The sequence below is a fragment of the Trichosurus vulpecula genome, chromosome 6, assembly GCF_011100635.1.
Source record: "Trichosurus vulpecula isolate mTriVul1 chromosome 6, mTriVul1.pri, whole genome shotgun sequence".
Lineage (NCBI taxonomy): Eukaryota > Metazoa > Chordata > Mammalia > Diprotodontia > Phalangeridae > Trichosurus > Trichosurus vulpecula.
Window position 1 is genome coordinate 32,143,638 of NC_050578.1, and position 13,436 is coordinate 32,157,073.

At 40.6% G+C, this 13,436-nt stretch overlaps 1 protein-coding gene across 1 annotated transcript in view; it reads right to left on the reverse strand.

The window, feature by feature from the left end:
* The window catches only part of FAT1 (FAT atypical cadherin 1), a 160,873-nt gene that overhangs the window by 90,531 nt on the left and 56,906 nt on the right, over window positions 1-13,436 (reverse strand). Inside the window, 1 exon segment of the mRNA XM_036765408.1 lies at window positions 6,420-6,734. Coding sequence (XP_036621303.1) covers window positions 6,420-6,734 — 315 coding nt within the window.

Consider the following 13,436-nt stretch of genomic DNA (forward strand, 5'->3'; position numbering starts at 1 on the left):
ATGAGGATGAGAGGATAGGAAAAGGTCAGAAAAAAAGAGGAGAATATTCAAAAACTCATTCTGTTTCTGTTTTCCCTACTAAGAAGAATCATCTGCAGGCTGGGGAAGAGAGGATAAAATACTGTCAATAATATTGACATCTTAAGGTAAACAAAGAGATAGGGAGTACCTAGGCCCGTCTTCAGTGAATTGATTTAGATTTACTAGGCCTGGATGATTCCCCCAAGGTGGTGAAAAACACTGAAGATGGCATTGCTAAACCGCTCTTGTTCACATCTGAAAAACATGGGGTATGGAAGATTTGCCCAAAGACAGGAAATGAGCAAATGTCTCACTAGATTTCAAGAAGGAAAAGAATACAGATGCTTCAACCTTTGGGCTGAAGAATTTGATGTGAGTTCCTGGAAAAAATTTCAGAATACATTTGTCAAGGGGCAGATAAGGAGCAACTGGAAAGTGACTCCTATGAACCTATATGAGTTCATATAGAACAGGGCTATCCAAAATGTGGCCCGCCTACAAGCATAGAAATTTGCATAAATGCTTTAGTAAACCACAGAGCTCTCACTAAAATGGCAAATCAAAATACATTATCTATTGTTTCAAGAAAAACCTAAGGTTGGACAGTCCTGATACAGACTACTTCCTTTTTTGGCACAGTGACTAGATGACTAAACTAAGAGAATACTGTAGATAGAGTTTGCCCAGATTTCAGCAAAGCATTTGACAAGTTTCTCTTAATATCTTTTTAGATAAAAGAGTGAGATGCAGGCTAGACAATAATAATGATGAAGGAAGTTTTGGAAATGTCTGACTGGGTCTTAAGAATAGTGATTAATGGATCACTGTTCATTTGCAGAGCATTCTCTAGTGGACTGTGTCTGGTCCTGATCTGTTCAATATTTTTCATTAATGATTTGATTAGAGGCATTTCTAAGATGACACAAGCTGGAACAAAAAGCTAAATACATTTTAGGAAAAATGTGGCATCTTAAAAGATTTATCCAAAACCTAGACAACAAGCCAAATCCAATTAGATGAAATTTAATAGGGGATAATCAATCCACCAGAAGGCTTTAGGCACAGTGCTCAGTCTGGAGATGCCAAGAAAAAGTGAAAGCAGTTCCTGCCCTCAAGGAGTTTACATTCTAATGAGGGAGAAGTGTGTAAACAGGTATAGACAAGATATGTACAGAGCTGGGGAGAGCAGGAAGGACCTCCTTCAGAAAGCGGTATTTGAATTGGATCTTGAAGGATGCCAAGCATTTGAGGAAATGAAGATGTTGAAGGAGGGTACGATAAAGGGGACAGTTGGAGCAAAGACAAGAAGATGAGTGATGAGGAATATATGTAAGGAACGGCATGGAGATGAGAGTATGAGGGCAGTGGTCTAAGAAAACCACGTATCTGAACTCTAGCATCCCCGACTCCTGGGCCAGCACTCTAAGAAAATTTGACAATATTTCTATCTAAGTTCATGGACATGAAAAGAAAGACAATTGGACCGAGAGAACCGGGAGATGTTGGTTTTAATCTGAGCTTTGCATTAACTTGCTACTTCATTTGGATTATAAAACTTTCAGTTTCTTCATCCATAAAACAGAAACTCTGAGATGCTCTGTAAGGGTCTATTATTTTAGAAATTGCCAGGATTTAGATATGACTTTTTCCCGAGAAGTGAAGGAAAGTTGAAATGAGAACTTACATCTTCTCACTTTTAAGTCCAGTGGTTTCCTCCCTAAGGCAGGAACTGATGAGCTAATACACTACTGAGATGACCAAGTTGTTTCATGATCAATTAATTAACCACATCCTCTTCTGCAATGGTTTTTTGTGGTGTTTTGCTTTGTTTTGACCATCCTGCCACTATCAACTTTCACCTGGTTACTGATCACATTTCTGTATTAGAGGTAAGCCTTCCTTGGTTTTCAAAGAACACAAACTTCTGATGTTTATAAAACTTTATGGAGGTAGAGACCATTAACTTATTTCAATGTGGAGGGGTAGAGGTGGGGATCAGTACCATATCCTTTGCTGGATGGTTCAGGATCTCTTAAAAGTGGGACACAGAGGGGCAGCTAGGTGGCACAGTTGAGTAGAGCACCAGCCCTGGAGTCTGGAGGACCTGAGTTCAAATACGACACACTTACTATAGCTGTGTGACCTTGGGGAAGTTACTTAACCCCAATTGCCCTGCTTTCCCCCCTCCAAAAAAAAAGTGGGACAGAGTGAAACTATTTTTCCTATTGCCACTGAAGTATCCCTATGTCTCTTCTTATTTCTTCACCAAAAACAATCTGAATTTAAGAAAACTAAGTATTTTCTAGCCTTAGCATGGTAGATGATAGAGTCAACCTTGGAAATGTAATACACAACTTTCACTAACAAGTATTTTGAAAACTGTGGTGTTCTTCTCCACTATCACCTACCTTAAGATAGAGGAAAAAAAAATAAACCCCGCCTGTGAAAACTAACAAATTACTTCCCCTGCTGTCTTGCCAGCCAGCTACATTTGCTTTCTATTCCAAAGTTAGCTTTATGACTCCTGGGGAAGATTTGTTCTCACTGAAGTTAGTGTTTTAAAATTCTCAGGAGGAAGTTTTCTCTTGAGAGTTGTTAAAATGCAGATACTCAAAAGGAGTGGCCCAGGCAACATAAATCACGTGTCTGTTCAAAGGCATGACAGCACAGAGGAGCTACCACCATTTTACAGGGACCCTGGGGACAATGGAGTTTCCTAGTTCTCCCTGGCAATCCTAGCCAACAGACTGTCTTTTATTTCTTTGCTTCCTCCTCCTCTTCCTCAAGGAGGGTATATTATGCAACCATTGTGTGTTTTTTTGGGAAAGGGTTTGAACATATAACACTAGCCCATCCCCCTAGGTAACATACTAATCTGAAAGAAGAGAAACGAGATGAATGGGAAATATAACATTATTGGCTTAGTAGTAAACGAATCTGAATGAGGGAAGTAATTCTTTCTCTTGTTTGTATCTCAAGATCTTTCCTTCTAATTTCTCTTTCTTGACTCAAAAAAGCCACCACCCTTCTTCCTCAAAATTCCTTCAAAACACGTGGTCATCTTTCTATACTCATTCCCCCCTCAATGATTTTTAAACCTCTAAAACACTCATGTTATCTAACCTTGCAGTACAATTAAGAGTACAAAGCCCACCACTGTACAGTGAAACCTGGTATACATCTGTGCTGCTAAAATCAGCAGAACTTTAGGGATTTTATTTTCTTCAAGGATTGGTTTTTCTTTCTCTATTGTCACCTGGGTCTCAGTTTCGTCATCTGAAAAATGAGAGGGTTAGACTATATGGACTCTGAGGTTCCTTCCAGCTCTAGCTCTGTGACCTCAGTAGAAATAACAAGCCCTCTTTCGTGTGCCTACTGTCCTCTACTGCCGAAAGAATAGGAAATAATCTCATAGGCCATGACCTCATCAATGTGAGCAATTCTGAGCCATCAAAGAACTAGTAATAAAGGGGGAACCTATCCATTGTGGAACGGCTAGACTGGAGTATATGAACATAATGCAATATTACTGTGCAGTAAGAAACGAGGATTTCAGAGAAATATAGGAAAATTTTTATGAACTGATGCAGAGTGAGATAATGAGAAGCAGAATAATACATAAAATTAGTACAACAAAGTAAATAAAACAAAAAAAATCAAGGTCTGAGTAAACCAATAATGGTCCTGTAAAACAAGTCATGAAACAAACCACCCTCCTCTCAGCAAAAAGCCTAGAAAATGGGAAGGACAAAATGCTGTCATCCTTAGTCACAGTACTACGGCTGGCCAGGGTCACCTAATGCATCCTGGGACATCTCCAGTCATCCTGGTGACTATCAGGCCACTGGACTCAGATGGCTCTGGAGGAGAAAGTGAGGCTGGTGACCTCGCACAGCCCTTCCTCACTCAAATCAAGGTCTGCAAGTCATGTCATCATTTCCCTGAGAACGAGGGATAAACATGATGGCTGTATTTACTGAATTACTCCTTCTTTGGTATAAAAAAGAAATCAAATGGTATGTGTAGATTATCTAAAAATAACGGTAATATAAAAACCAAAATGTATCCCCCATGAAATTTATCTTCTAAAATGTCAATAATTTCCTTGGCCAAATGAATTGTTGCTACTGTGGTTTTTGGTTTTAATTTTAAATAACAATGAATTAAAATCTAATAAAAGGGGGAAAAAACTTCCCAGAAAAAAGTTGTAGAAAATACTCCTGATCTATGCTGCTTGTACTTGGCATTTTAAGAACTAGGTTGGAACAAAGCTTTGGGGAATATGCAACCCTGAGTTTAACTCACAGGTTACAACTAAATGAGTCAGGCAATATAAGAAATAGTCAACTCTAATGTTAGGTAAGCTATCCATATTTTCAGATGAAACTATTAAACATGCACCAAATCTGAATTTAGGATCTTCCCAGAGAGACACAGGCAACATGGAAAAGGATGTTGTACTAATATCAATTATTCACATGCAGAGAGTTCTCACTTTAGTTAAATTCACATTATATAAAATTCAACTTTATAAAAGAATTCTAAAAGAAATTAGCACTCCAAAAAACCCCTGTTAACTTTACTGTACAGTACTATGTGCTCTCTCTCCCTCCCCCCTCCTTCTGTGTGTGTGTGTGTGTGTGTGTGTGTGTGTGTGTGTGTGTGTATGTCTGTCTCCAAATTCACTGACCTCTCCATACCGGCACCTAGGTGGTATAGTGGACAGAGTGCTGCACCAAGAGTCAGAAAGATCTGAGTTCAAATTAAACACTTACTAGCTGTGTGACCCTGGGTAAGTTGCATAACATCTGCTTGCCTCAGTTTCCTCAACTGTAACATGGGGATAATAACAGCGCCTACCTCATAGAGTTATTGTGAAGATCAAATGAGATAATATTTGCAAATCACTCAACACAGGGCCTGGCACATAGTAGGTACTCTACAAATGCTTATTCTTCTAATTCCATTATGATCTGCTTCCTCTCGCTGTAAGATACCTTCTACTTCTGACATCTTGCTTCCCTGAATGAGTCTGCAAAGTAAGCAGACTTTGCAAAAGCCTCCTGTGTCTATGAAAAGTAAATAGTCAAATTAAATGGCAACAGACTGCTTGTACATCTCAATCAGACGTTTTCACATGTCGTACTCCGAAGGGCTCGGAAGAATGTGGCAAGGACTTTTAAACAAACATCGTCTTTCATATCCTGACCTACTGGGAGGATGCATAAGGCTCACTGAAAGACAGGAGATGATGCCATGTGGATTCTAACAGTGAGGCCAACCAAGCTGTTCAGTGCTTAGATCTACTGAAGGTAATTAATCTGCTAACTAGTTTTGTCCCCTTATTTCTACAAATAAACTGTGATATCCACTGTCATATCACAGTGTGTGGTTAATGTTTCTGGATAGATGGGTGATAAACAGCACAAGAGCTGTAGTTGGACGTCTTTCTCCCCCTTTTCTCACCCCCAAATCTATGCTGATGGTGCAAAAAGGAGGAGGTTCTGTAGCCCACTGTGAGCTGACGTGCAAACCCTTTGTAAGAGTAAAACCAACAAAATCTGAAGGGCAACACCGTGACCAAGTTAGACACACTTCCTCTAGGGGATAGAGGCTGGATCTTTGAGTTCATTGGTATAAGCAATGATGATGAGGAAATTTTCACTTATTCTACTCTGCAACTTAGATTCTTAGCTGCTCAGGACATGGAGAAGTTATATGATTTGCCTAGAGTTACAAAGTCAATGAGGGTTAAAAGAAGAACTTGACCCCAGGACTCCCTGACTCCAAGTCTGGCTTGGTACCCACCTCATGCTGCCTCTCAATTCTTCTGGTAATACCCTTCCTATTAGAGATAAATTCTACAAATAGCAACCATCTCCAAGCCAGAAGATAAAATGTTTTCATCTGAAAGTACAATTCCCCTAATAAGAAATGTTATAAAATAGCTTTACAGAAAGAGTGGCACTTGAGTATTCAAGAAAATGATGAAACTGTCAATTGTCACTGCAAGATCCCTGTGACTGCCAAATCTCTCTGCTTCCCTCTCTGATCACACCCCAACACAAAGTTCTTTGTGATCTTAAAGTTTCCTGTAAGTAAATTCAAGTTTATCCCCCTTCTTTCTACTCTGCCTTGCAGTGGCCAATGACAGGAAAAGCAAGGAACAATAAAGCAGACAATCAAGGTTCGAGTCCTACTCCCGATGGCCCTAAGACTGAGGTCAATAATTTAACCCCTCTGAATCGCAATTTCCTCTGCCATTAAAAAAGTGAACAAGACTTACTTGGCGTCCATCAGAGATGCTTACTGTGAATACTGAGATAATGCACAAAAGAGCACTTTCTACTTTTATGGCACTGCATAAAAATGAGTTTAAAATCACTGTCTGTACATACCTGTTTTGGGATGTATTGAAAAAAAGCCTTGTGGATTTCCACTCGTTATTTTGTAGGTCAGCTTGTCACTGGAGCTAGAATCTGGATCAAAAGCCTCAATCTGCACAACAGATACATCCTTGGGCGAATTTTCCATGACTTCTGGATAATAAACCGGCTCCGATGTCTGGGGTGCATTGTCATTAACATCCTCGACTTCGATATAGATCTCGGTGAATGATGAAAGAGGTACAACACCCTGGTCTGTTGCAAAGACTGTTAGCCAGTAATGGGAGACAGTCTCACGGTCCAACTTTTCGGCAGTCTCTATGACACCTGGAGAGAAATCAGAGAAGAAACATTAAACACCATTAACAAAGTCAGCCAGTGACCTTTACTCACCACTTCAAAAAAGTTTCACAATGGGATGGTTTTACAAATGGATCACAAATGTGTTTATTGCTTGGGGCTGGGAGAAAGAAAGTAGAGGGAAGAGAGCAGGGCAGCCTTTGTAGGTTTTCATTTGGTACACCAACTCTGCAGTAGGTGGAACCCCAACAAGGAACCCTGAATAGAATATAATTAACATGCCATCATAAAACATCCTAGCCTTTCCTAATGATAGGGATATTAATAAATGCAGTAATGTACCTATATTAGAGGATGGAAATCTTCAAGTAGGGGACCACACACTAGACAAGAATGAAAGTTGAAAAAAGCCTGAGAGGACATATATCCTGACGATAATTACTTAGAGATACGCTGCAAATTTTGCTTTACAAATTTTTTTTTTCTCGCTCAGAACAACTCTAAAACCAGTCATCCCCATTTCACAGGACACAAAGTGAGAGGCAGGTTGGCATTGTGTAGAGTCAGTCTCAAAACCAGGAAGAATTGTACTCAAGCTCTGAAACATACTGGCTTTATGATGCAGGCCAGGTCACTAAACACCTCCCTCACTGTCCTGGACGGACACATTAACTCTAGAGACAGTACAGGTCTCAACTGCACTAAAACTTCTGGGACAGGCTGTGTATGTTGAAAAGAAGGTACAGTGACTGGCACAGGTGCAGGGAGCTTCCTCACTTAGAGTTCCCTGAACCAGGGACATCACAAGTGCACTACTCCTGTCCCTGCAGAAACCGAGAGGACAAGTGATTTGTTCTTGTCCACATATTTAATAAATGTTGGTGCTGGGATTTGAATTTCATATTGAGGCTCCCCTCCGCCACTCTAAGAGGACTCGAGACTCTATGTCTGGAGGATCAATCCAGAGCTAGAGCACAGCAGGAATGGAAGCAGCTGGAAAGAGTACTGGGTTTGGGTTCAAATTCTGCCCAGAATACGGACTTGCTCTGTGATCTTAGGCAAGTTGAGAACCTAACTGAATATAATGGTTTCATTACTTGAAAAAATAGGACTAATTATATTTATACTACTGATAGGACCAAATGAGATACTATATGTAAAGTGCATTATATATAAGACTTAAAGGTGGGGAGAATGATGATTAAGCCAAAGAAAACAGCCCTGTATCCCAGGGAGGGTCAAACAGGCACCAGTATCCCCACAGGCAGACGTCATCTTCATTATTTTCCTCTCGGTTCACTGCATCTATAACCTGCTCCTAATGGGTTAATATGTGAAAGAGGCAATTGGTTTATAAGTTCTCTCCACACCATCCTGAGCTCTTCAGAGTAAGAACATCTGAAGGTCCAAATTGTCAATGCCTCCTCTTCCCCCTCCCCCTCCACACACATTTAAAAAAGCAACCAGCATCCTGGTACAGGAATCCCAGGTGGTCACTTAGGTACTCTGCAAGATTTCCTTTCAGGTTTCAGTGTTATTTAAAATTATTTTCAATTATGTTCAGAAAAGGCAGTACTCTCTCTCTATAAAAGCAAGCACAAGTAATTCCAAAATGATTAAATTAACTTGACGCAAAAGGCATTATTTCTCAGCATTAGTACTGGGTGTTTTTTAAAAATCCTTTTAATCTTTGTCAGGCCTCCATGAAAGGCCTAGCCCTCTATCTCTGCTTTATTCAGAACCCTTTGGCATCTGTAAAGCCCTGCCTTACGTGGCCTGCTGGCACACAACTAGGAAACATCACCTGCCCAGACCCAGCAGGTAGCATAATCCCAGGACCAAGGACAGGCAGACTCTTTCCTATGATCAACAGTCACAAGCATGTCCAACAGAACCAATCTGTCTCGGCTCATCTCCCGGACTCTGAAACCAATCTGCCTGCTGGAACTCCCCCTACCCAACTGTTCTGGCCTGCCCTGGGCTGCTTTCTTGGAACCCAAACCTGGCCTGCTTACTTGAATGCCTGCTACCCTGTGTGCCCTGATATGCTTGTTCTAGGCTCCCTGACCGTGTACTCAGTCCTATCTGGCCTCAGGCGTTTGTGTGCCTCTCAGCTAGATTACTAACCTTCTTCTCACTGACTCTTTGTTTTCCCAAAAGCTCCATTTCCACCAACATTCTAAGACCTTACCAGACTCCTTATCCTTATCTCTCACAGCTGGTAGTGTAGTAAGCTGCTTACTAATTTACAAAGTAATCATCTTCCAGGTCTAATGGGCTAGTCTCCCAATTTAGTGCACTATCAACTCTCTGCACATCAGCATCCTTTTCCGCATGTACAGCAGGGGCATTATAACCCCTAGATTTAAGAGGTCAGTAAACTTTCAAAAATATTTTGACAATTATATTTCACTATCAATGGTTCCTACTATAATCCTCTGCATTTTAAGCATTTAAAAACATTATTCTTAGATGGGATCCAAAGGTTTCACTAGACTGTCAAAGACTTTCATTTCTCTCTCTCTCTCTCTCTCTCTCTCTCTCTCTCTCTCACACACACACACACACACACACACACACACACACACACACACACACACAAAAATGAATCCCTGCTTCTGGGGGAAGATCCATCATTCATGTCACACTCACCAGTTCCAACCCTCAAATCTACCCCTCTGAGATATAGTACTCATGGTATAGTGAAAAGAACTTGGGACTATTTTAATTGCTAAATGGCTGAAATTAGGCCTCAGTTCCTGAAAAAGTTAATACACCACTTTATAATTTTTTTAGAAAGTTTTTATTGTTAAATGGCTAACTTTTAAGCAAGAACGTAATGGGAGGGGGGAGAATGAAACACAATTATTTAGAAGTATAATCTTATTTAATGATATTTCACTAATTCTTATCAGTCTCTAAAGAAAGGAAGGACAGCTAGGTGGTACAGCGTATAGAAAATAGAGAGACTCATCTTCCTGAGTTGAAATCTGGCCTCAGACACTTGCTGGCTGTGTCACCCTGGACAAGTCACTTAACCCTGTTTGCCTCAGTTTCCTGGAGAAGGAAATGGCAAACCACTCCAGTATCTTTGCCAAGAAAACCCCAAATGGGGTCACAAAAAGTGAGAAAGGACGAAAACACTAAATAACAAGAAAAGAAAGGAAAGGTATTATAGCGTCTCCTTTATAAATGGTGAAACAAGCTCAAAGTGATTAAAGAATCAGGAAATAGCAAATTTAGAGCGGAGCGTTTTAACCTTTTTTGTATTCTTGATTCTTCTGGCTATCTGGCATATAGACCTCTTCTCACAATCTAAATGCCCAGAATAAAATACAAAGGATTGTAGAGGAAATCAATTAAATTGAATTCACTATTAAAAAAACAATTTTAAGCAAGTTCACAGACCCCCCGCCCCAAGTTAAGAACCCTTGATTTAGAGTCAGAAGAGACCTCAGCGGCCAACTAGCCCAACTTCCTCAAACTGCAGAGGAGAGGACTGAGGGAAGTGACCTGATTTGCCCAGGGTCACAGAACTAGTAAGTATCTGAGGCAGGATTTGAACTCAGGTGTTCCTGATGCCAAATCCAACATGCAATCTACTATTCCACAATGCCTCTCAAAAGCAGCAGAGCCCAACATGGACAATAACTGGTCTATCTGCCCTGGTCTAAAAGTGCCAGAGCAAAACTCTAGCCCTGTCAACTTGTATTTTTGACTCTAAATGGTACTGAGTGGTAGAAAGTCATGGATTTAGGAAAAGAGCACCCTTTACCTTACTTTAACCTCACTCTGCCTCAGTTTCCTCATATGTAAAACGAGAGAGTTGAATGAGGAGTCCTCTGAAGTCACTCTCAGCTCTAAATCTATGATTCTGGAATGAGAGAATCATCCTTTTTCCCTTCGTTCCTTTAGAGTATAAGCAGGCCGATACACGGTAACTCCTCATAATAAAGTCACCCCAGTCACTTGCATTAAGGGGCTCAGAGAACATTAACAAAAAGGCACTATTTCTCTCTCTAAAAAAGGAAAATGACACAAGTGAAATAGATGAGATTTTCCAAACATCAAAATGCAGGATATGCAAGCATAACAAATGAACATACGTTAGTCTTAGTTCTTTGCCAAGGCCTCAACAGTATCATGTAATTTGTTTGACAGGGAAGGTATTAGAAATTTTCTGAGAAGACAGTATGTAGATACTTCCATTTCTTCTCCTTTTGAAGATTAGATTAGTTGTCTAATCACTTGTGTTGCCAGCTGTTTTTTGCTTCTCATCACCCTGAATAAATAGCTTGCTATTAGCATATGTATCAATAGCTCCCAAGAAACAGAATCTTACCCAGTTCTGATAAAAAAAATAAAGATGTATATTTCACTGATATTTTTTCAAATTAGAGATATACGCCTACATTCAAATAGATGTTAATGGATATTCACAGGTATGTAATATCTGTCTCTCACTGAGCATCAGAAGACTTGGGGTTTTTGTATCTTTTATGAAATTCTGTATTGTGGTATAGCGGAAAGACTATCAGACAAGAGAATGAAGCACATGTTTCTCGTTTCAGTAGAAAGGTGAAGGATCACAGAATAAAATGGATTATAGGGGAAACTGATTAAACTGAAATATTTTTAAAAAATTAAAGTGAGTTTATACACCCCCAGGTTAAGAACCCTTGATTTAGAGTAAGAAGAAGCCTTAGTGGCCAACTAGCGCAACTTCCTCAAACTGCACAAGGGGAAACCAAGGGGGGCCCATGCAAGTGACTTGCCCGGGGTCATGGGCCTAGGATTTGAACCACCATACGTACCCTAGATTTGACTCTCATGTTGGTTGGTTTTCTTTCATGGTTTACCTTTGTTACAAGGGTTGAGGGATGAAACTTTTTTTAAAAAATGAAATAGTCAAAAAGAGCCTACTATGTTGCCAAGCAATGCGTCAGGCACTGGGAAGATAGAGATAAAAAATAAAATAGTCTCTGGCTCTCAAAAAGCAAATGTAAGACAACAGCAGCAGCAGCGGCGGCATACACACTCCCATACATCCTCAGGCTGATGAGGTTGTTAAAAGACTATGGACGGGAAGTCTTTGGGGGCCCTAACAAGATCCTAAGTTTGGTGGGTAAGAGGAATCTTTAGTTCCAACATGGAAGAATATACTCCAAGTTGGAAACATACAGGCTCCTAGCCACAAAATGATTAGGAAATTTGCCTTTCGTTCTAGAATCATCAACAAATAAACATTCACTTGTGAAGTGTCTATGTATAAAGACTGTACTAGGTTCTGGGGTACAAAGGCAAAAACAAACCCAAAAAAAGACTTTACATCCTTACCCAAGGAGTTCACATTCTACTGAGAAGATGTGCCACATACACAGGTAAACAAAGTATAAGTAAATATAAGTATGTGGGACATGGCACTAATGGATGTGTGTGTGTGTGTGTGTGTGTGTGTGTGTGAGACAGAGAAACAATGGGAGAGAAAGGGAGGGAGGGAGGGAGAAAGGAAGAGAGCGGGGTGGCAGGGGGAAATAGAGAGAGAGAGAGAGAGAGAGAGAGAGAGAGACAGAGACAGAGACAGAGAGACAGAAGAAAGACAAGGCAAGACTTTTATAACTGGAGAGATCGGGGCAGGTCCTGTGTACCAGGTGGCACCTGAGTTGTGCTTTGAGGGAAGCAAGAGATTATATGAAAGTAAAAGAGTGCACAGAGAACCATGTGTCAAAAGCTATGGAGGTGAGGTGGAATGTTGCATATGCGGAGCTATATAAAGTTTGACCTGAACAAAGAGTAAACAAAATAGAAACAGTAAGGGACACAGGAGGTAGAATATGGAGGGCTTTAGATGTCTGGCTGAGGATTCTGTATTTTATCCTAGAAAGAATAGAGAGCCACTTGAAGGTATCTTAAGAGATGTAACATGATCATATCATCATTTTAGGCATATCAATTTGGCAGCTCATGGATGACCAACCAGAGGCAGAAGAGACAAGAGCCATAGAGGCTACTGAAATAGTCCCGGTAAGAGCTGATGAGAGCCCAAAGGCTACATGAATGGAAGGAGAAGCTTCAGAAACAGAATTAATGAGAGGTGGCGATGACTGGACCTGCTTAGGGAAGGAGAGGAAAGGGTCAAGGGTAATTGCAAGCTTGTGAACCAAGAAGACATGAATGGAATACCTCAGTTCTAGTCCCATTCTGTTCATCTCAATCCATGATCCTCTATCTCCTGACTCCTCCTTTCATTTACAGTCTGTCTTGGACTTGTACTCTCCATTATTATTTTCATACAGACCCTGCCTCAAATTCCCTTTCTCTCTCTCTCTCTCTCTGTGTCTCACTGTCCCTGTATCTCTCTCATTCACACACACACACACACACACACACACACACACACCCTGCTGCCAATCTCATCTTAAACATGTAACTTCTTGTACACCTATGAGCATTCCTCCTTTATCTCTTGCCCCCTTCCTATGGAAGTCTGCAGCTTTCCTTCTCTGACCTTCTCTTTTCTGTTTCTATCTGCAACTCTTCATTATTCATTCCTCTGGCATTTCTGAGGCAGAAGCTAATCTGGGTTAGACCAAGTTGATGGAAAATTTGGGCAGAGACTTCAAGCAAGAGTCTGGACAGGGCTGAATGGAGTTAGAAGCCTAAGGCCCAGGCAGAGTAAAAGCCTGAATCATTAAAGTAGAAAGAGTTCTCCGCAGAAAGGAGGTGTCA